The sequence below is a fragment of the Myxocyprinus asiaticus genome, chromosome 35 (assembly GCF_019703515.2).
Source record: "Myxocyprinus asiaticus isolate MX2 ecotype Aquarium Trade chromosome 35, UBuf_Myxa_2, whole genome shotgun sequence".
Taxonomy (NCBI): Eukaryota; Metazoa; Chordata; class Actinopteri; order Cypriniformes; family Catostomidae; genus Myxocyprinus; species Myxocyprinus asiaticus.
The window spans coordinates 23,309,900-23,333,133 of NC_059378.1; the positions used below are offsets into that span (position 1 = coordinate 23,309,900).

The following is a 23,234-nucleotide window of genomic DNA, read 5'->3' on the forward strand; positions in this document are numbered from 1 at the left end:
CAACCCATGTGAGGTAAACAAACCAAAAAAAAACACACAAACAAAAAGACCCAGGAACAAACCAGACAGCCAAAAAACCAACATTTATGCGTTTGTGTATCTACTAGTGAAAGTGAATGTTAGCATGCTAAATAAATGCTGGTTGGAAGCACTACATAGTGGAGATTAATGGGGTCACGACATACTCTTTTTATATAATTGCATTATCTTCCCTGAGGTCCACTTAAATGTTAGTAAAGTTGTTTTGCACCAAACAGTTATAATTTAGTCATATATAATCATTTCCCACCCTGTCTCTGGCCCTCTGTCTGAAACGCTCAGTTTTAAGATGTCTGGCCCTTTAAGACTACAACGTAAACGGCCACTGTTGTGATTGGCTAACATCATGCAGCCCTTCCAATACAGGCATATTTGAAATGCAATCTGAAGAAAATGAACTGACTCAACACAACACAACATTAAAACTACATTTCAGGGTTAACACATAATTTACACCAAACACATTTCGTACTGTTCATTCAAGCGCAGCATAAACTATCGAACAGTCATAACATATTAAATATTCATGAATTTAATTGGTTACTTAAATTTTAATAATAGTTCCTTTGCAAAGCTAGAATCATATTGTGACTGTTTCACAAGCAATTTACACTGAAATCTTCTGAATACACAAACGTAATACAATCCACGGCGATGTTGGGTGCTTTAACTGGCTTTAACAGGCCAAAGCAGAGATGCTGGTCTTCACATCTCACAGTTTCCTAGTTTGTTTACACACACATTGCCAGAAATGCATCAAAACAATCAAAGATGTTTGATGAAAACAAGTTTTCAGCTAACGACCCTGCATCAGTGTGGAGTGGCCTGAAACAATTTACTAACTACAGGACTCCTGCCCCCAACACTGTAGGGAACCAACAACTGGCTGACGAATTGAATGTGTTCTACTGTAGATTTGAAAGTCCCAATTTCACACCCCACACCCACTCTGACCTTCACTTCACACAAAGACCAACACCTCCTGCAATCCCCCTCCTCCCCCTCCAGCTACTCAACCTGCACTTAAGATCTGTGAAGAAGAGGTGTGCCGTATATTCAGAAAACAAAAGACAAGGAAAGCACAGGGCCCAGACAGTGTTTCACCCGCTTGTCTAAAATCCTGTGCTAACCCGCTGGCCCCCATCTTCACACTGATCTTCAATAGATCACTGGAGCAGTGTGAAGTCCCATGCTGCTTCAAATGCTCAATCATCATTCCTGTCCCAAAGAACCCCAAAATCACAGGACTTAATGACTACAGACTTTCAACACCATCATCCCAGCTATTCTCCAGACTAAACTACACTACTCTCTGTTCCCACGTCTATCTGTCAGTGGATTACCAGCTTTCTGACGGACAGGCAGCAGCTAGTGAGATGAGAAATTCACTTCCAGCACATGTGCAACCAGCACAGGTGCCCCCCAGGGATGTGTGCTCTCCTCACTACTCTTCTCCCTGTATACAAACGACTGCACTGCCAAGGACCCCTCTGTCAAGCTCCTGAAGTTTGCAGACGACACTACAGTCATTGGCCTCATCCGAGATGATGATGAGTCTGCATAAGTGAAGAAGTTGAACAGCTGGCCGTCTGGTGCAGTCAAAACAACCTGGAGCTGAACACGCTCAAAACGGTGATGATGATAGGAGGAACACCCCAACATTGACTCCCCTCACCATTCTAAACAGCACTGTGGCAGCAGTGGAGTCATTCAGGTTCCTGGGCACTACCATCTCACAGGACCTGAAGTGGGAGACCTACATTGACTCCACTGTGAAAAAGGCCCAGCAGAGGTTGTACTTCCTTCGCCAGTTGAGGAACAGTTCTACTCAGCAGTCATTGAGTCTGTCCTCTGCACTTCAGTATCTGTCTGGTTTGGTGCAGCTATGAAATCGGATATCAGAAGACTACAAAGGACAGTTCAGTCTGCTGAGAGGATTATTGGTTGCCCCCTGCCCTCCCTTCAAGAACTGTACACTTCCAGAGTGAGGAAAAAGGCTGGAAAAAACACTCTGGACCCCACTCACCATGCCCACTACATTTTTGAATTGTTGCCTTCTGGCCTACGCTACAGAGCTCTGAGCACATGAACCGTCAGGCACAGGAGCAGTTTTTTCCATCAGTCTATCCATCTCATGAACAGTTAAAAATGCCCCATTGAGGGGGCCTTGGTAGCTCAGTGGTAAAAGACACTGGCTACCACCCCTGGAGTTTGCTAGTTCGCTAGTTCAAATCCCAGGGCATGCTGAATGACTCCAGCCAGGCTTCCTAAGCAATCAAATTGGCCCAGTTGCTAGGGAGGGTAGAGTCACATTGGGTAACCTCCTCGTAGTCGCTATAATGTGGTTCGTTCTCAGTGGGGCATGTGGTGAGTTGAGTGTGGATGCCGCAGTGGATGGTGTGAAGCCTCCACACACACTATGTCTCTGTGGTAACACGCTCAACAAGCCAGGCAACTGTGATTCATCCTCCGCCACCCGGATTAAGGCGAATCACTACGCGACCACAAGGACTTAAAAGCACATTGGGAATTGGGCATTCCAAATTAGGGAGAAAAGGGGAAACCCTATATTTTATATATATATATATATATATATATATATATATATATATATATATAGTCTTATTGTGTATTCTATATATACTTTATTTTCTATTCAATTTTTATTTGTATTCAATATTTATTTATTTATTAATTATTTTTTCTTATTATCTCTGTCTTGTTGCTGTATTGTATTGTTGTGCACTGGAAGCTCCTGTCAGCAAGGCAAATTCCTTGTATGTGTTAGCATACTTGGCAATAAAGCTGATTCGGATTCTGATGATTTTTGATATTCCTCATTTTTTATTTTTTTTCACATCATCATGAAAATACATGAACAAAATACATGCCCAAAGTTAAACCTTTAACCTTTTGAGGTTCCTTGGGGAAAGTTGCAGTGAAAGATTAAGAGGAGTTTATACAGCACAACTGGCTGTGTAGGTGGGTGAGTGGGTAGATCGGCGTAGGTCATTAACAACCCGCAGAAAGCTGGACCCCAACAAGTTCAAGCAGGCACGTTGTCATGGTAATGAGATACGCAGGATGTTTGACTCTTTCCTATATCTTGAAACAATAAAGCATTTTAACCATAAATGCAATTTTATTTATCATCTAATAAAGACCAAAAATACGCACACTGTTACATATTTACACATATATATCATATCCACATATATAACATATAATAACCTTTAGATTTCCTTATTGAACAGTCAGAAATCAAGTCATCAGTGTGAACGGGTGTTGTCGCTGCGTCCACTCAGTTTTAAACGCCTCCCCCAATTATACTTTATTTGATGATTCTTTGCACTAGTATGTCAGGTCGCTTTTTCTTCACACAGGAAGCTCCCCTTAACATTTACATCACACGAAAAAATCATTTTCAAGTCGTTTCTCGGTGATTTTAATTTCTTTCTTTCTTTCGTTTGTCAGTGCGTAATATCGCGGAATCTCCAGTTATAACGCTTCAGTCGCCCCTCAGCTGCGCGCACAGTTACCAGAACACAGGAGGAATTTACTACAAGAAGAACTGTTACGAGTGAGTCAATCTTATATTGATGTTTTAAAACATGCATATTGTCTATACAATATTATATAGGCAGGAATATGGGTTTATTCTTTCTCTAACAGGCAGCACTGATCCAACCAGTATCTATAAAGCTACAGATAGAAAACAACCTGCTCAACCTGTGTGATGTTCTAGTTCAGGTGAGATCAGGTGCTGCTCTTTTAGGGATTTGTTGACTATTGGGAGAGTGGACAAGATTATGGTCTGAGTTAGCTTTGTAGTTTTCACCTGGGGTGTTTGTAGATGTTAGAGTATTTACACTGCTTTGGGATCAGTGATGGGTTCATCAAGTAGGGATCAATGAAGGGGAGACTGGCCCTAGATCAGACTGCAAGGGCTGTGGTGTTGCCCAGTATGTGGTCACTGGTAAGGCGAGAGAAGGTTTGAAGGTCAGGCCAGATGACAAACCTTTTCATGTGTGTTTGGCACACGAGTAGAGCTTCACCTGCGACCAGATAATCTTTCAGTGCTGGAGTAAAGAGAACAGTCCCACATTCCTCCTATAAGAGACCTACCTCAGCGCTGTGTAAGCATGAGTGGTGAGTGACCCATGTAAAGGCTTTATTTAAACAGTCTAAAGTAAAGTGCATAGAGATGTGGAATAGCTCTGTGATAACAGGGAGTTTATTTATCCTAAAATGTGGAATGTTAAAAGAATTTTCAGTGTTCTGACTAATTAGTAACTTTTACTGCCCAGTTCATGATTTTCTGGATATTGTTCATGGAATCTTGGTAATGCATTTTATGCATTAAAGCATTTAGGCAATGTATGAATTAAAAAATGCAATAGCCTATTATCCAAAACGAAATGTTTATATTTTCTAAAGAAGTGAGTGGTGCTTGCTAGGGTGTTGTGGTTAGTTGACAGGGTGTTGCTATACGGTTGCTAGGGTGTTCTGTGTGGTTGGAAGCTAGGCAAAATTGATGTTTCTAAATGATAGTTTAGAAAAAAAATAAAATAACATTAGACCTCTCCTTATGTGCTCCAGTCTGCTGTAAACCTGTTCTCTCAGCAGGTTCACCACACTCACAACTTTCTCCAGAACAGCCATGAGCTTACACACTTGTAATGCCATGCAGTTGTGCATCTGAAACATCTGTGTTTTTTGTCTTGAGGATTAGCACCTCATTATGATATTTACTTTGCATTTACAGTTTTAATAAATAAGAGGATGTCATAACTGCAGCTTTTTCTACTTGTGGAGTCAGAATGTAATTAAAGGTGTTGTGGCCCAATAATGATGTCCAAACAGAAGTGTACTAACATGCAATATATGTCCCCTACAGGAGCAGTACTGTATTCTCTTAAAGGGATAGTTCACCCAAAAATAAAAATTCTCTCATCATTTACCCAACCTCATGCCATCCCAGATATGTATGACATTCTTTCTTCTGCTGAACACAAATGAAGATTTTTAGAAGAATATCTCAGCTCTGTAGGTCCATACGATGCAAGTGAATGGTGACCAAAAATGTTGAAGCTCCAAAAAGCATATAAAGACAGCATAATAGTAATCAATATGATTCCAGTAGTTAAGTCCATATCTTCTGAAGCAATATGATAGGTGTGGGTGAGTAACCGATCAACATTTAAGTCCTTTTTTTATTTTTTATTTTTACTAGTAATGTTCACTTTCACATTATTCTTTTGTTTTTGGCGATTCACAGTCTTTGTGCATATCACCATCTACTGGGCAGGGAGGAGAATTTATAGTAAAAAAGGAATTATGTGTTGATCTGTTTCTCACTTATACCTATCATATTGCTTCTGAAGACATGGTGTAACCACTGGAGTCTTATGGATTACTTTTACAGTATGTTGCCTTTATGTGCTTTTTGAGCTTCAAAGTTCTGGTCACCATTCACTTGCACTGTATGGACCTACAGAGCTAAGATATTCATCTAATCATTTGTGTTTATCTGAAGAAAGCAAGTCATACACATCTGGGATGGCATGAGGGTGAGTACTGATGAGAGAATTTTCATTTTTGGTTGAATTATCCCTTTAAGTACCTGTTCAGCAACATCAAACCAGAAATGTGTTCCTATATACACCGATCAGCCACAACATTAAAACCACCTTGATTGACCTCCCTCATTAACAAGGTGTTTCCATTTGCAGAACCGCCACTCACTGGATGTTTTTTGTCTTTGGCACCATTCGGAGTAAATTCTAAAGACTGTTGTGTGTGAAAATCCCAAGAAATCAGCAGTTACAGAAATACTCAAACCAGCCCATCTTTTACTGTATGTTCAGCTAAATAAATGTTATCCACACAAATTGACACCATTTACACACATTAATGTTGTTATTTTAATCTCTTGGAAGAATTGACTTAAAAATCCAAATAAAAAAATCTCTATGTACCTCCCTAAGTATTCCCTAAGGTACACATACCCATGGCTGGAAATAACTGGTATAATGCACATTTTGGCAAATGTAGTAAGCCATCTGGGTATTCCATGCATACAGAAAATGTACATAACTTTATTATGCACAATATACTGCAGAAATAGCATGGGTATGGTTGAATGCAATCACCCACACTTATAGTTTACAACTGGGGTGTGGTGGGATGTAGCAGTTAATAAGAATTGCTGGTAACTGAAATGTTGTGGGTTCAAACCCCACAATGGCCAGTGGTTCTGATAATATTTTCAATTTTCTGCCACAGTTTCCCATGAAACCCTGCTGGATCATGTATTAGAGCTGATTATGAATGAGAAGACTCCTAACAGCACCAGTCTTTTTTTGAGTGAAGACTCTGAGAAGCCACAGCGTGCCGAGGAGGGGCTCCAGCATCTCTGCAGAGCTATACAGAAGCGGATATCTGGAGGCAGGCAAAAGATGGGTGGCATCACGCGAGACAGCATCAAGACCTTCCTGCGAAGGAACATGTTTGTGATCTTCACTGTGGCTGCAGTGGTTGTAGGTAAAGCAGATCATCAGCCGGGAGCAATACACACAGTTCTAATTGGAAAGTTGTTTTTATGATTATGGCAGAGTGAGGGAAGTTTATAGATCTGACAAACCAACAAATTGGCAAACTAAACTTTCACATTTAACTTATTTGATTTATAATCTATATATTATAAGCAAAAATGTGTTATTTGAGCTTTAAAGTTGACTAAATCTTGAATATAACTTTTTGGATATAACTAGCACAGACAAGGTTAGGTAATTTTATCACAATAGTCTCTGTAACTGTGTTTGACTGCATTCTTCAGGGGTGCTGCTGGGTTTCACTCTCAGGCCTTATAACCTGTCCATTAGAGAGGTAAAGTATTTTTCCTTCCCTGGAGAGCTGCTCATGAGGATGCTTCAGATGCTCGTTCTACCTCTCATCATCTCCAGTCTTGTCACAGGTACACCAGCAAACATTATTCTATATAGCTCCTTCAGAAGGAATAATTCACCCACAAATTAAAATTCAGACACCATTTATATAATTACATGATTTACTCATGTTGTTCCATGCACGTATGATTGTCTTTCTTCCATGGAACAAAAAAGATGTTTTGAAGAATGTTCACATTGCTTTTTTCAGTACAGTGAAAGCATGTGGTGACTAGGGGCTGTCAAGGCAAAAATGCACTGTAAAGGTGTAGAAAAGTATTGGAATTTAGCAAATTAGTTGTATGGACTCATTTTATTGTGTGTTTTTTTTTCTTCTTTTTTTTGTTTGTTTCTTTTTTGTCCTTTTTGGTCACTGGGACTTGCTTTCATTGTATGGAAAAGAGCGACTCAGGCATTCTTCAAAATGTCTCTTTATGTAAATTATGACAGAATTTTAATTTCTGGGTGAACTATTGCTTTAACTAATCGTAGACATTTGGTCTGTAGGTGCAAGACTTTGCCACTTGTCTTTGCAGGAATCTCATCCTTAGACAGCAAGGCATCTGGAAAGATGGGAATCCGGGCCATCATCTACTATATGGTGACCACGTTTATAGCTGTTTTCATCGGTATTGTTATTGTGATTATAATCAGGCCAGGTAAAGGGAGCAGGGACAGACCCATGGCCTCAAGTGGCAGCATTGAGCCAGTGCAGGCTGCTGATGCCTTTTTGGACCTGATAAGGTAAGGGAAAGTTTAGATTGGCTGGTGCAATCAGTGTTTATTTTTTAGATGTTACAGGGTCTGACTTTTCTCATTGTTTTTACAGAAATATGTTTCCACCTAATTTAGTTGAGGCCTGCTTTAAACAGGTTTGTAAATCCTGTTCTACTGCTAGATCTTTCCAAACAATGCACCACAATCTCTCATCAAGTAACAGAAATAACCAATCATCCATCTTTTGTTTCAGTATAAAACACTATATAAGAAGACTGTGTTGACTAAAAATGTCAGCATCATGGTCAATGCGTCAGACAGCATCAGCTCTAAAGAAATTGGCCAGGTGTCCAACTTCAGCACAATCTTGCAGACCATCCAGGAGACCATGGAAGAGGTTGTCCCCATTTCAGGTTCATCTAATGGGGTGAATGCCCTGGGACTGGTGGTCTTCTCCATGTGCTTTGGTTTAGTGATTGGGAACATGAAACAGCAGGGCCAGGCTCTGCGGGACTTTTTTGACTCTCTGAATGAGGCCATAATGCGCTTGGTAGCCATCATCATCTGGTTAGTGTCTGATTATGTTGTTCTGATAACTCTCCTGCTGAGATGTTGTTTAGTCACTGTCTTGACAACAGTGAGGCAGCCATTTATGCATTTATCCATACTGTTTATCTTAGATACACAAATTCATACTTAAAGGGATACTTCACCCAAAAATGAAAATTCACTCATCATTTACTCACCCTCATGCCATCTCATATGTGTATGACTTTCTTCTGCTGAACACGAACAAATATTTTTAGAAGAATATTTCAGCACTGAAGGTCAATACAATGCAAGTCAATAGGTACCAAAATTTTGAAGCTTCAATTATCACATAAAAAGCAGCATAAAAGTAATCCATATGACTCCAGTAGTTAAATCTGTATCTTCAGAAGCGATATGATGGGTGTGTGTGAGAAACAGATCAGTACTTAAGTCCTTTTTTTACTATAAATTCTCCTCCCTGCCCAATAAGTGGCGATATGCACAAAGAATGCAAATTGGCAAAAAAAAAGTGGAGATTTATAGTGAGAATGGACTTCAGTATTTATCTTTTTCTCACACACACCTATCATTATCACTTCTGAAGATATGGATTTAACTACTGAAGTTGTATGGATTACTTTTATTTTGCTTTTATGTGCTTTTGGAGCTTCAAACTTTTGGTCACCATTCATTTGCATTGTATGGGCCTACAGAGCTGAGATATTTTTCTAAAAACCTTAGTTTGTGTTCAGCAGAAGAAAGAAAGTCATACACATATGGGAAGGCATGAGGGTGAGTAAATGATGAGAGAATTTTCATTTTTGGGTGAACTATTCTTTTAAAGGTAAAGTATTTAATTTCTGTGCCATTGTTGTAACCAGACAGAATTGCAAAAATGACTTTTATTCAGTGTGACTTTAAATTATGCTAAGCTTGTGTTCACTGTAAAATAAATATATTAAATTAATATTGTCCAACTACCTCAAATGTTATTATTGCGGCATCTTTGCTGTAAAATAGCTTCCTCTGATCACACTTCTACCTTGTTGGGCAGGTATGCTCCGGTGGGCATCCTCTTCCTGATTGCAGGGAAGATTGTGGAGATGAAGGACCTTGCACAGGTGGGCGGACAGTTAGGGATGTACACGGTGTCTGTCATTGTCGGGCTGCTCATCCACGGCCTGTTTGTTCTGCCTCTGCTCTTCTTTGTGGTGACCAAAAAGAACCCATACACCTTCATCGCTGGGCTGCTGCAGGCTCTGATCACTGCTTTGGGTACCTCATCCAGGTAACCACAGTGGGTGCAGTACAGAGCCCCCTATAGGGCACCTACAACTTAAAGCTTACTTTAATTTTATGTTTTGGAAAACCAATTCATACTAAAGTTGTGCTAGCTGTGTTTCTACAGAACTGTATTTCTATTGTTAACACCTGTATTTCTGCTCTTCAGTTCTGCTACCCTGCCCATCACCTTCCGTTGTCTTGAGGAAAACAACCACGTAGACAAACGAGTGACACGATTTGTGCTGCCAGTAGGAGCTACAATCAACATGGATGGCACAGCTCTGTACGAGGCAGTGGCAGCCATTTTTATTGCCCAAGTCAATGAGATGGACCTAAATTTTGGGCAAATCCTCACCATAAGGTTGGTTATGATAAACGCAAGTACTACTCAAGCATCTGTCTCTAAGGAAATGTTCTTTAAAACATATTTAGAACATTATTTCACACTTATCTCCTTATTGTAAATCATATCGCTATGGGCAATGTTGGGTAGAAAACTTCTGACAATGTTGGGTTACTAAAAACAAGTAATCAACTACAAATTACTAATTACTTCTCTAAAAATTATAATCAGATTACTTCACTGATTACTTCATAGGTAATCACATTACTAATTACTTTACTTTTAATTTAGTTTCTAAATCGCTTGTCAGAAATATTTTTTTCCACTCAAATTCTAAATGTCTGTTTTCTCTGTTCATTGAAATGCAAACAGACGTTCATATGAACATATTAATGCACATTTTAATTGTATTAAACATAAATATTTTTTATAAATATTTGTAACCCAAGTAATGTACTTGTAATTAGTTTCATTACTTTCATTGAAAGTCAGTATCTGTAAATTACAAGAATTTAAAATGTAATGCATTACACTACTTTGTGCCCTTAAGTAATTAATTACAGTAATTACTTTGCAATCCAATTACACACAACACTGACCTCTGAAATGTAATCTGGTACCGATTATAAATTATAGTAAAATGGTAAAAATACATTATAATATGTAACATAATCTTTTAGATTACAGTTTTTAAGTAATCTAATATGAATACTTTTGGATTACTTATTGCATGTTTTTAAATTAAATTTTAAGTGTATTAATTTAAGTCTATTATGTTATCAGGATTACATGTAGTCCATTACTACCCAACACTGCCAGTGGGCTATTTTGCATTAAACTCGGGTGTTTTGTCATATTAAAAAGCCTCGTCTTTTCTCCAGCATCACGGCGACTGCCGCCAGCATTGGAGCAGCAGGTATCCCTCAGGCTGGGCTGGTTACCATGGTGATAGTATTGACATCGGTGGGACTGCCCACAGAGGACATTACACTGATCATCGCAGTGGACTGGTTCCTGTGAGTCTCTTTCAAATGTCACGTTGAAGCATGCGGCTCTAGTAGAGAGCACTCTCCCAAAGGTTATTGATACATAATGCAGACTGCTAATCTGGAGGTCTCTTGGCACTGTTAACATATTCTGCTTTCTAATTGTGCTTCCATAATAGCAACATTTGAATTGAAAACAATGAATATTCCTTTTCAGTGGCTTACTCAAGGTTGCATGCTAAAAATTTTGCTCGAACAGATTATGGAAAAAATAATGTTGCTACACTTTTATACGTTCATGTTCTGCAAAATAATATTACTCTTTAGGGCTTCATTTGTACTTGGATATTTGTAATTAGTGGTGCTGGCTAAGAAAGCATTACTATTAGAATGCTCATACTTAACCTCCTGAGACCCAAGCTTGACTGCTATGTGCATTTTCCATTTCCCTTTTTGATTTGTAACTAGTAACACCTAATAAACAAAGCAAAAAAAAAAAAAATGTTCGAGAGAATTTTTTTTCTAAAAATTGATGTATACAAATGTGGACAGCGGGAATAAATTGTGAAATTTTATATAATACCAAGCTATAGAAAGTCATATTTCTCTTTCTTTTTTTTTCTTTTCTTTTTTTTATCAAGTGGTTTATGTTTCCAGGAGTGTTGGTTATTTGTGTTTTTGAGACATTACAGACATTACATCAGAAATTAGCATAATTAATTCTGATTCAAATTAATGGCCAGCATAATCCAATCACTGCCAACCATGTTAAAAATAAAATGATACATTATAAATTCTGAATCTATGTACTGATTACCATTGTCCCATATCTGCCAAAAATGTTGAGTGGTCCAAGCCTGAAACTGATTTGGTCAGATTTTAGGAGCTATAGGATGCTCCCTTACTCCCTGTTTAGTGAATGATTAACCTCTAGTGTGCTGTCTGTCTGCACTGGTCTCTGAACAATTTGAAATGCACCTTATTTTCATCCTAACTCCATTTAAAGCCTCTGAAAGCAACATTTTTCAGTTTTTGGATGAACCCATTGATTCTCAATATGATAATGCACAGTTAATATAGGATTTCTAAGGAAAAAGTGCACTAGAGTTTACATTTGTGTACACTGTATTTATCAGTGTGAAGTTTTGCGATAAATCGCTCAAATTTTAGAAATGGCATATCAGATGAAACTAGAGACTCTAATCTTGTGACTCAAACAGGTTTCAATATAAAAACTTAATTAGGTCTCTTACCAGATGTAGTTTTGTTGGCGTTTCTCCCAAAGACAAACTCTATTGTGATCAGCTCCATATTGTTTGGTCACATGACTCTGTGCGTCAAAAGTTCAGCCCTTTACTGACAGCCCAGATTCTCCTGAACTGAGATCAGTCAGTTTGAATGAATTTAAATTATGCATTGCGTATAGCGAAGCCAATATATAACGTCCACGCATGTGAACACGGAGTTGCACGAGGTTAAGGAATTGAATGAACCCCAAACTGTAAGTATTAAACTTCAGTGCAACTTGTCCCACATAATTTTTAAGTGATCAGACTTATTTTCACCTGCTAGACAATAAAACAGACAAGAAGAAGAAGAAAAAAAAATCCTACTTACATTGAAAGGAGGGACCTGAACCATATTTAGGGACCAGAATATCATAGACTTGGAGGTAGGCTCTTTTGACTTGAGTCAGTAAGCAACCATCTAGAAACCAGTCAGAACACCCTAGCAACCACACATTATCACTTGTAGAATGATTCTGCCAGACTTGTAGAAGTTTTAGCTGAAGAATATTGCATTTAACGAATTTTGTTTTTGTTTTTTTTAACTGGATATTTGTAATCTGTGTGATTTTGTTTTTTATTTTATTTGTGTTATTCTCCAGGGATCGACTCAGGACCACCACTAACGTTTTGGGAGATTCGTTTGGCGCTGGGATTGTTGAGCACCTTTCACGACAGGAACTTCAGAAACAAGACGTGGAAATCGTCAACTCTGTTATTGAGGAGAATGAAAAGCCATACCAGCTCATCTGTCAGGATAATGATTCTCTCAAACACCGCAACAGTGAAACCACTATGTAACAGCCATTGCATTCAAAAATCGTAGTTATATAGTATACCTTAATCACTGTTAATTAGAAAAAATGTCAGAAAATCGAAATGTGCTCAATAGAATGCTGTAAAAAAAAAAAAAACAAACAAAAAAAAAAAGATATCAGAATGTTACTAAACAAAACCCCAATCCTAATGTATTGTTTGTGGTTTTATCTGTCAGTATTACATTTTTTTTTTTAATTTTTTTTTTTTTTATATAAAGTGAATGACATCTAAGGCAAAGTAGCACCCTATTATAATATCACGATGCTAGTTTTATAATGCCTTTTTAAGACTGTTAAAAACATTAAGGTCTTTATAATCGTTTAAGATATAAATAAACGTATATAAGAGTGTTTTGAAATGAATAGTTTGTTAATGTTATTAAACCAGCATTATTACACAATATCGTTCAGATGTTTAACCTCTTACCTCAAACTCACAATGCCAAACTCATTGATGAAATCACATGTAGAGACAAAGGGAACCTTTTTCAGTTATTTTGATGTTTATGTTCTGCTTTTGGTTTATGTTTTAATTATTTATCTTTAAGGAATATTCCGGTTTCAATACCAGTTAAGCTCAATCGACAGCATTTATGGCATAATGTTGATTGCCACAAAAAATTATTTCGACTCGTCCCTCCTTTTCTTTAAAAAAAGCAAAAATCGAGGTTCCAGTGAGGCACTTGCAATGTAAGTGAATGGGGCCTATTTTTAGAGGGTTTAAAGGCAGAAATATTTCATAAAAGCACTTACATGAATTCTTCTGTTGGATTATTACTTGTGTATTATTTTTAGCTGTGAAGTTGTTTAAATCACATTTTTTTGCAGGATTACAGGATTTATGGCATTACATTGTCATGGCAACAAAGTTATAAAATTGTATATAACTTTACACAGAAAAGGTTAGCAAGTCATTTTTTTTTATTTTTTTTTAACACTAAAATTATGTTAGCACACATTGTTTACGTCTTGTGGCTATACTTTTGAAACAGTGAGTATTTTAACATTTACAGATTGGCCCCATTCACTTCCATTGTAAGTGCCTCAGTGGAATCCAGATTTTTGCTTTTTTAAAGAAAAGGAGGAAGAGTCGAAGTTATTTTTTGTGATAATCAACATGACAAATGCTGTCAGTTGAGCTTAACTTGTATTGAACCCGGAATATTCCTTTAAGACTTAAAGTCATTCATTTTTGTAGATGTTTATATGATGTTGCATGATATTCTTCGATATTTGAATTTAACTTTACTGCGCTTTTACTTTAACCCTTGTTACATAACAGACTGTGAAGTATGTAAAAGTATAATTCCTCCCCTAAAAATAGATTTTAGTGATATTATTTGCTTTGGATGGGTTTTAGTAGTACATATCAGCAGGATGTAACAGTTTAGCTGATTGGTGTCAGTAAAGACAGTGTAGAAGTTTGTGAAGTGATTCATTTTTAGAAAGAATCTGATTTTTGTTTTACCGTGGTTATTTGGTTCTGCTTCGCCAGCCAAGGTGTGTTATGCTATTACATTAATTGTGTCATTGTTCTTGAGACTGCTCTATCTGCCAGCTCTATAAATGTTTGTGCTGCCCATCTAAACAGTGAGCCTGTGTAAAGCACTTGACCCCAGTCTCCGACTGTCCCATACCAAGTCTCCTGTCAGTGCTGGTATGAATGGATGAACTAGACAGTGTATAACACATGGAGATTATTACTTTTAAATGTGAACTATGTGTAAATGGCATTATACTGTATACTATTTGTTATTTATAATCCTTTATAATGCATTTATGGAATAGAATAGAATTTAGTTTTATTGTAAAAAAATTTTTTTTCTTTTTTTTCTTTTTTTGCATATTTGGGTATTTTGAAGTCTGGAAGGTGTCAAGATGAATAAATGTTCTGAGACATTTTAAAAACATAATTTCCAGCATTCCTCTTGTCCAATCAAACCACAACATGCTGTCAGTGAGCGCCAACATATCACTTTATAACATACACAAAAAACAGCCTCATCTAGTGGTGAGTAAGTGTAGGATTTAAATTTAAGTGGCCTTAAAGCATTTTTGAATGCATGCATTGAAAACTTTTCACTCACTGGCACACACTGCTTGGCCAAAAAAAAAAAGGGAAAAAAAAGAAAGTGAATTTAAATAAGCAGATACTTAAGAGCCTATGATTGGATCATTATTGCAGTGATTAATATATTTTAGCTGACAACAGATCTTTTAACCCTAAATGATGCAGTGTGTAGCTTCTCATAAACAAAAATGTCGGGAGACGTATCTTGTTGTCGTGGAAAATATGTTACTGTATTTCATAGGGGGCAAATTATTGGCCTGCATCAAGCAAAGAAAACAACTAAGGAGATTGCTGAAATCACTGGAATTGGGTTAAGAACTGTCCAACGCATTATTAAAACCTGGAAGGATAGTGGTGAACCGTCAGCTTCGCAGAATAAATGTGTTCGGAAAAGAATCTTGAATGATCGTGATCATAGATCACTAAAACACTTGGTGAAGTCACATCATAAAAAATCAACAGAAGAACTCACGTCTATTTTTAATAGTGAAAGAGCATTTCCACATGCACAATGCGACGAGAACTTACAGGACTGGGATGAAACAGCTGTGTGGCCACAAGAAAGTCACTTGTTAGTGAGGCTTATCAGAAAAAAGACTTCAGTTTGCTATAGGGAGCATAAAGATTGCACTGTGGAGCAATGGAAAAAGGTCATGTTGTCTGATGATTCCAGATTTACACTATACCAAAGTGATGGGCACATCAGGGTAAGAAGGGAAGTGCATGAAGTGATGCACCCATTATGCATAGTGCCCACTGTACAAGCCTCTGGAGGCGGTGTTATGATCTGGGGTTGCTTCAATTGGTCAGGTCTAGGCTCAGCAATGTTATACAGAAATAAAATGAAGTCAGCTGACTACCTGAATATACTGAATGACCAGGTTATCCCATCAATGGATTTTTTCTTCCATGATGGCACGGCATATTCCAGGACAACAATGTCAAGATTCATCGGGCTCAAATGGTGAAACAGTGGTTCAAGGAGCACGAGGAATCATTTTCAAACATATATTGGCCACCACAGAGTCCTGACCTTAACCCTATTGAAAGTCTTTGGGATGTGCTGGAGAAGACTTTATAGAGTGATTCGACTCTCCCGTCATCAATACAAGATCTCTGCCAAAACTTAATGCAACTCTGGATGGAAATAAATGTTGTGTCATTGCATAAGGTTGTCGAAACAATACCATGACGAATGAGTGCCGTAATCAAAGCTAAAGGCAGTCCAATTAGAGAATGCACTATTAGAGAATGCAATTTTTTTTTTTTTTTTGGCCAGGCAGTAGAGCATGGACATATATATGATGCTAAAGGAAATTAATGAATATATCACTTCGAGAATGATATATTTTTCTGATATCATTTTTAAAGGAATGACATGCTTTTTTTAAAACAATTAACAGATGTAAGTTTCTCTTACAGTCTTCAGTATTTCATTATGTTTACACTTATAATGGGCTTGTTAAGTTTAATAGTGCAATTCTGTTGTGGAAAAAAAAAATCAATTGAGTGAGCCAAAAGCGATTTTTTAAACAGATATTTAAAAAAATATTGTTCTTGGCACAAAGCACAAGAATACTGACTGTATATAATGTGATGTGGTGCAATAATATTTGCTAGTTAAGGCCATTTTTGCACTGACATTCAATCCCAAAACATTTAGAATGTAACAGCGTTTGAAAGAGAAATGCCATTGATAATTATTCTTTTTCCACTTGCAGACCAAAACTAAGTAATACTATCAGTATTAACTCATTTAAATGCCGACCACTAATCTGAATATTGGGAGGGACATGTGGTAACAGCCCTGGTACTTTGGGCCTGAGATGGGAAATTTGATTTCTTGAAAGTTCATCAGTAACCTTTAAAAGAAATGATTAAAAATAAATAAAATAGATTGAATTACACTTAATTTGGCAATAAGGGTAATTCAATTTTATCTAATCTACAAGTTGGAGAAAAAAACAACTTTTAAAAGTAATTTTGTACATTCTGCTTAAGTCATCGTCCACTGAGATCGGGAGAGCGTCCCTAACTGTCGCAATAAAAACAAGACAAATTGGACTACTTTCAGTTATTTTTATATATAAAAATCAGTTGTGTTTTAACATACATAAGAGAATCTGTAATTGCACTATAAATTGGTTGAGAACAGTCTTACCAGCTTACTGGACTCTATAGAAGAGCTTGTACTGTATAATAAGTTATAGAGACTATACATAGCTGCAGAGATTATGAACAACCTTTAACAAGTCTCAGAGAAGAATACTTTGGCATATAGATTAACAGTCATTTGAGAGGACGTCTAAATATCACAATATATCTGGATAACATACTGTTTGGTAGTGAATGTTATGAGTCTACGACGTATATTTTCTTATACATAAGAAAACAGTGACACACACAAGAAGGCTGGAGACTCATCGATCAACTTTCCTCCCTCACCTTTCACTTGGTCTAAAAGGAAAAATACAAACAAAAAAACAAAAAAGTGAAAAAATAAAAAAATTAAATAATAATAAAAAACATCTGGTATCACTTCAATGTTTTCAGGAATAACAAAAACTTAAAGGGATAATTCACCCAAAAATTACAATTCTCTCTGCATTTACTCATCCTCATCCAATCCCAGATTTTTAGAAAAAAAATCTCAGCTCTGTAGGTCTTTACAATGCAAGTGAATGGTGACCAAAATTATGAAGTTCCAAAAGCATATAAAGGCAGCACAAAAGTAATCCATAAGACTCTAATGGTTAAATCTATATCTTCAGAAGCTATATGATAGGTGTGGGTGAGAAACAGATCAATATTTAATTCCTTTTTTTTTTACCATCAATCTCCACTTTCACATTCTTCTTTTTATGTTTTTGGCAATTCACATTCTTCATGCATATCACCACCTACTGGCAAGGGAGGAGAATTTAAAGTAAAAATAGTCTTAAATATTGATCTGTTTCTCACCCACACTTATCATATCGCTTCTGATGATATACATTTAACCACTGGAGTCGTATGGATTACTTTTATGCTGCCTTTATGTGCTTTTTGGGACTTCAAAATTTTGGTACCCATTCACTTGCATTGTATGGACCTACAGAGCTGAAATGTTCTTCTAAAAATCTTTGTTCGTGCTCAGCAGAAAAAAGTCATGCACATCTATGATGGCATGAGGTTGAGTAAATTATGAGAATTGTAATTTTTGGGTGAACTATCCCTTTAAGATCTTCAGAGTGATGACTGATACAAAAAACCAAAATAAAACAAAAAAACCAACAACAACTGTTTAATACCAAAATAGAGTGCAATGGCCCGGCTACTTTTTTTGGCGTCCTGGGATATGGACGTTTTTCCCATTAATTTCCTCCATAGGAATTTAAAATAATTCTTCAATAAACACATCTAAGCCATTCAGTCCTAAGATTAATTACAACATTTGATTTGAAACAATATTTTAAAATCATAAAAAACAAAAACAATGACTGTGTACTTTTTTGTGAGGGAATTAATTTCTCATACCATGAAGCATTGCAAACTATGTAATCAGAATTGACAGTGCAATACAAAACTTTTGACTATCAGTCATTGATTATAAGTATAAAATACCATATATTTGAAGTTTATAGCTAAAAATGGAAATAAACACAATAATGAGTGGAATAATAGTGTGGACCAACTGACTTGATTACGTCATTCATAATGCTTCATGGTATAGGGCCTTTTTTCCATGGTTCCCATTTTCATGTTAACTTCTCTGATTTTTGAATATCTCTTCAGGTTTAAGGGTAGTGCAGTTTTGTTACTGGGAAATTTAGCAAAAACACTTTAAAAAAATGAAGTCGAGGTGCACTTGTGTGATCTTGTGGCTTCTAGCATATACCATCATTTAACAATCTCTAGTCTCATGGTAGGTCTGTCTTAAAAGTTTCATACATTATCGCTATAAAATCTATTTCTCAATAAGAAAATGAATGTGAATTTTACTTTTGTCACCTTACTGTTGCACTCTATTAAAAAAAGGCATCAATTAGTACTTATTTACCTTGTTCATCTTTTGGGAATTAACAACAGCAACCTGTCAAAGAGAAAATCATACTTCAAGACATCCAATTTCTGGATCACAAAGCAGAAGGTTTATTAGGACACCAAAACAACCTCCACAATTATGTGGACATCCTACCTCCGACATCACAGGCAGATTCATATGCGGATGTAGCCACATGGTCCTGTGGGCTTTGGCTCCCTGCCTTTGGACCAGTTTCCGAAGTAACCTCTTCACCTTCCTGTCCCTTGGATCGGCACACTTCACCACCTTTTTGGTGTACAATCTGCCATGATTTAAACAGGCAAGAACATCAGCGCCAACCTCTCCAAACTCCATACAAAAACTTAGAGCTCTTTTAACATACAGCAAATCTCTTAATCTGCTGTGCTTCAAGTCAGCGCAGACCAAATTGGTCTTGGTGAAAAAACAGTTTGGGCATTGTCCACCCAGCCTGAGTGCATTCTTTGCTCTTCTTGCCTGACAATTACCACTCTCAGTAATAAAAATCTGACCTGCTTAGATGGCAACGTCTGTGAGCTTTAATAGGGCATATTTTCCATGTCTGTGATTGCTTCAGGATGCCTGGAATACTTGCATGATGGCACTTATGCTGCAATCTGGCCCCTCCGTCTGCACCTCATACCTCAGGACATCTTTGGTCCGGACTTTGCCGTGAGAGTACTGCATGCAGCACTGGATGTCTCGCTGCATTTGCACACCTTTTCCTGGCAGGAAAAGATCACAAACCAGCACCAGAATTCAACACAGATTCTCATCTGGCCCCCAAATCCCAAAGTCAAGCATCGTAACTGATGAAATACTACATTTGGCTGGCACGTTCAACAGTTGAACCATAAAATGATTTGGTACCATAATCAAATTTGGATTCTTTTCATCCTATTTAGGGATCTCAATGCAGTAGTTACATTGTACAGTCTTCCATCTAGCTGTAATACACCTATATCCTCAAACATGCATGAAAACTCCAGCATGCAAGCTTCTTAACCAGTCTGGCTATCGTAGGATTCTGTCTCCATCACTGCGATCTGGTTCCTGCCGCCCCATTCCGACATCACAATCAGACACAGGAGAGAGTTTCACCTTACCTTCCAGGCAGCCGAAGAGTATGGCAGAGAGGAAGAGGATGGAGACCGTCTGCAGGAACATGGTGAAACCTCAGAGGGATTTTATCCTCCGTGCTGCCTGCTGTCCTCTTGTGCTGTTTTTATTTCTCTCCTCTCTCCCTCCCTTACCCTACACGCTTTCTCTCTCTTTTTCTCTCAAGCACTAACACACCCACATTCTCTCTCGCTCCCCCCCTCGTGTGCTATTTTCACAGTCGTAGCATCACCCCTCTCTGTTGAGAAATGCACAACTCTGTCCAATTAGCACGTCAAGATATGCAACTGATGGTGCGATGCATGCCACAATTACTACAGTTTTGAGACCATCGCCCTTCAACCATCTGCATGACAATTTACAACTGCAAATTATTAACAACAGAAAATAAAAAACAATATGGAAAAATCCCGTAAACATTTGAAAAATGAAGATTAACAACAGCAGTCTGAAATGAAATATGGGCCTGGAGTTAAATGTTGAATGAAAGGCAACACCTTACATTAAATTTACAAACTTTTTTGGAAACGTTTGATTTATTTCAGTGCAAAAATGTTGAAGTTAGATTAAACCAGTCCTGAGGTTTGTTTTGCAAAGGGAGGAGTGTGAGAAAACATTTGAACCAGCACAACATCAGGAATCAATGTGTGTACTCATGTGCAGACATTTAGATCACATCCAAATGTCAAGTTCTTGAGTCATGTGGAGGGACTGTTGGGACTTTATGGTTTTGGCATACCTGAGATCATTAGATTGAAAATATGCCATCTGCGTGTCCCAGGGCATGTATGTGAAAGGCATGTGAGAGTTCATCTCCGAAAACATACCCTCCCCATGACTTTACTATGTGCACAAGCCAATCGTATTTCCCGCATATCTCTTAGGCAATTAAGGGACCACTGCAGAGCATGTCCAACGAAAAATGCCAGCCGCTGCTCAAAGAAACCTCATTCATTTGTGGATGAAGAACAGCTTCATGGACTATGATGGACATAAAGAGATTTTACAATTATTAAACAATTATTTATAACAAAGTACAAACACTCAAGCTTTAATGTGGGTTTGTTTCAATGGCTTGAGAGCTCCTAGATTACTAGCCTTCCACCAAGACATCTATGCAGATACTTACTAGAATTGAAGTGGTGTGGCCTAGAGGTTAAAGATCTGGGCTCATCACTAAATAATTTGATTCATGCAAGGGGCAATCCATAAACTTTCACCACTGTACCCTTTAGCAAGGCACTTAAAGGGATAATTCACCCAAAAATGAAAACTCGTCAGTTACTCACCCTCATGCCATCCCAGATGTGTATGGCTTTCTTTCTTCTGCTGAACACAAACTAAGATTTTTAGAATATTTCAGTTCTGTAGGTCCATACAATGCAAGTGAATGGGTACCAAAATTTTAAGCTACAAAGGCACCGTAAAAGTAATCAATAAGACTCCAGTGATTTAATCTATATCTTTAGAAATTATTGGATAAGTCTGAGTGAGAAACAGATCAATATTTAAGTCCTTTTTTACTAACAATCCCCACTTCAACTTCCACATTTTTATTCTTTTGCTTTTGGCGATTCACATTCTTCTTGCATATCGCCACCTACTATGCAGGGAGGAGAATTTATAATAAAAAAGGACTTAAATATTTATATGTTTCTCACCCACACTTATTATACATCTTAAGAAATGGATTAAAACACTGGAGTCTTATAGATTACTTTTACGAAGCCTGTATATGCTTTTTGGAGCTTCAAAATGTTGGTACTCATTCAGTTGCATTGTAAGGACCTACAGAGCTGAGATATATTTCAAAAAATCTTCATTTGTATTCTGCAGAAGAAAGAAAGTCATACACATCTGGTATAGCATGAGGGTGAGTAAATGATGAGAGAATTTTCATTTTTGGGTGAACTATCCCTTTAACCCTAGCTCGCTTCAAGAGAATTGTCCGTGTAACTTAGTGTCATTCTATGGAAAATGAAAGTGGTGGAAATAAATACCACTGGCCCTTGTTGTGTGGTGTTAAACAGAAGATCCAGATTTAGGAATCACTAAACATAATAAATCTGGATTTATGTATTTTCTGTAGAAAATTTCCTGGGTGGTTGCCAGGGCACTGCTAGGCAGTTGCTGGGCGATTACCTACTAACCCAAGTCAAAAGAACTCAATCCAAGTCTCTGTGATATTCTGGTCCCTAGATATGGCTAGGGTCCATCTTTCAATTAAGTCTATGGGATTTTTTGCCTGCTTTATTGTCAGACCAGATGAGAATCATGAGTCTGATCGCTCCTCAACAAGCTGCATTATTTGAAGTATCATTCATGTCTGGCCAAATGGTGCAGGATGAGTTGTGCGCCGAAGCTGAATACTTGGGGTTAGGGGGTTTGTTCGAATCCCTAATCCTAAGTATAAGCATGTTACAAAAGCCCATCCATGCAAAGGCAGCTATGCAAAGAATTTTCAGCATGACATCCTACAGTTCTTTATCATGATCTTAAATTGCCTATGCAATGACTGGCATACTTGTTTGTCTTAATCTAGAATTAATTAATTTTATGTCCAGGATCAGGACATAAAACCAACATACGAACACAAAATATTGGTTTTCAGTTTTTTGGCAACATTTTTATTTCTGCTGGATCGACAGCATCTCTCACACTGATAGACCACCAGAGACTGTCCATTTGGAGAAGACTGTTTTCCCTGTGGACGCGCTTTAGTTAAATCTCAGGAAAGACACAAGCTATACTGTTATGATCATGGAATTTCTGAATTCTCTGGTGCATTCATAGAACTCCATGGACATGATGCTATGTTACATTTTGTTTTTAAGCACCCAGTCTGAAGATAAAGTCTTCGATATTTATTGGTAAACAGTGAGGAAATGCTTATTTCTATGGACATGGAGGAAGACCGGTAGTCTGTTTATGGAATCTCCAATTGGATGCCACTGCTATACAACCTCCAGCAGTCAGGCTGCACAGGTTTTTATCAGTTCAACAGGAACCCAAAATAGTGTTAAAAGGAACCAGGTTGATACTATAAGCATT

The 23,234-nt window shown here is 37.5% G+C and overlaps 2 protein-coding genes across 2 annotated transcripts; one reads left to right on the forward strand and one right to left on the reverse strand.

Annotated features, from left to right (window-relative positions):
• Positions 1 to 3,425: 3,425 nt before the first annotated feature.
• Positions 3,426 to 14,824, forward strand: slc1a6 (solute carrier family 1 member 6). The gene is made up of 10 exons (XM_051672917.1): positions 3,426 to 3,619; positions 6,325 to 6,582; positions 6,878 to 7,015; positions 7,523 to 7,730; positions 7,816 to 7,858; positions 7,957 to 8,270; positions 9,289 to 9,522; positions 9,685 to 9,879; positions 10,743 to 10,877; positions 12,736 to 14,824. Exons 2-10 carry the CDS (start codon positions 6,366 to 6,368, stop codon positions 12,932 to 12,934), a joined length of 1,683 nt encoding a protein of 560 aa, XP_051528877.1. The 5' UTR covers positions 3,426 to 3,619; positions 6,325 to 6,365; the 3' UTR covers positions 12,935 to 14,824.
• A 2,259-nt stretch (positions 14,825 to 17,083) lies between these two features.
• Positions 17,084 to 21,414, reverse strand: ccl44 (chemokine (C-C motif) ligand 44). The gene is made up of 5 exons (XM_051673221.1): positions 20,171 to 21,414; positions 19,660 to 19,789; positions 19,200 to 19,347; positions 19,062 to 19,094; positions 17,084 to 17,479 (listed from the first exon to the last, which is right to left on the reverse strand). Exons 1-5 carry the CDS (start codon positions 20,229 to 20,231, stop codon positions 17,471 to 17,473), a joined length of 381 nt encoding a protein of 126 aa, XP_051529181.1. The 5' UTR covers positions 20,232 to 21,414; the 3' UTR covers positions 17,084 to 17,470.
• Between the last annotated feature and the right edge of the window lie 1,820 nt (positions 21,415 to 23,234).

Excerpts from the sequence above, each read along its gene's own strand:
- ccl44 (XM_051673221.1), bottom strand. The coding sequence starts at position 20,231 with ATGTTCCTGCAGACGGTCTCCATCCTCTTCCTCTCTGCCATACTCTTC. Across the intron at positions 19,790-20,170 it reads ACTCTTCGGCTGCCTGGAAG|GAAAAGGTGTGCAAATGCAG; the intron begins GTAAGGTGAAAC and ends TTTTCCTGCCAG. Across the intron at positions 19,095-19,199 it reads ATCTGCCTGTGATGTCGGAG|GTTGCTGTTGTTAATTCCCA; the intron begins GTAGGATGTCCA and ends TCTCTTTGACAG.
- slc1a6 (XM_051672917.1), top strand. The coding sequence starts at position 6,366 with ATGAATGAGAAGACTCCTAACAGCACCAGTCTTTTTTTGAGTGAAGAC. Across the intron at positions 9,880-10,742 it reads GGGCAAATCCTCACCATAAG|CATCACGGCGACTGCCGCCA; the intron begins GTTGGTTATGAT and ends TCTTTTCTCCAG. Across the intron at positions 10,878-12,735 it reads ATCGCAGTGGACTGGTTCCT|GGATCGACTCAGGACCACCA; the intron begins GTGAGTCTCTTT and ends GTTATTCTCCAG.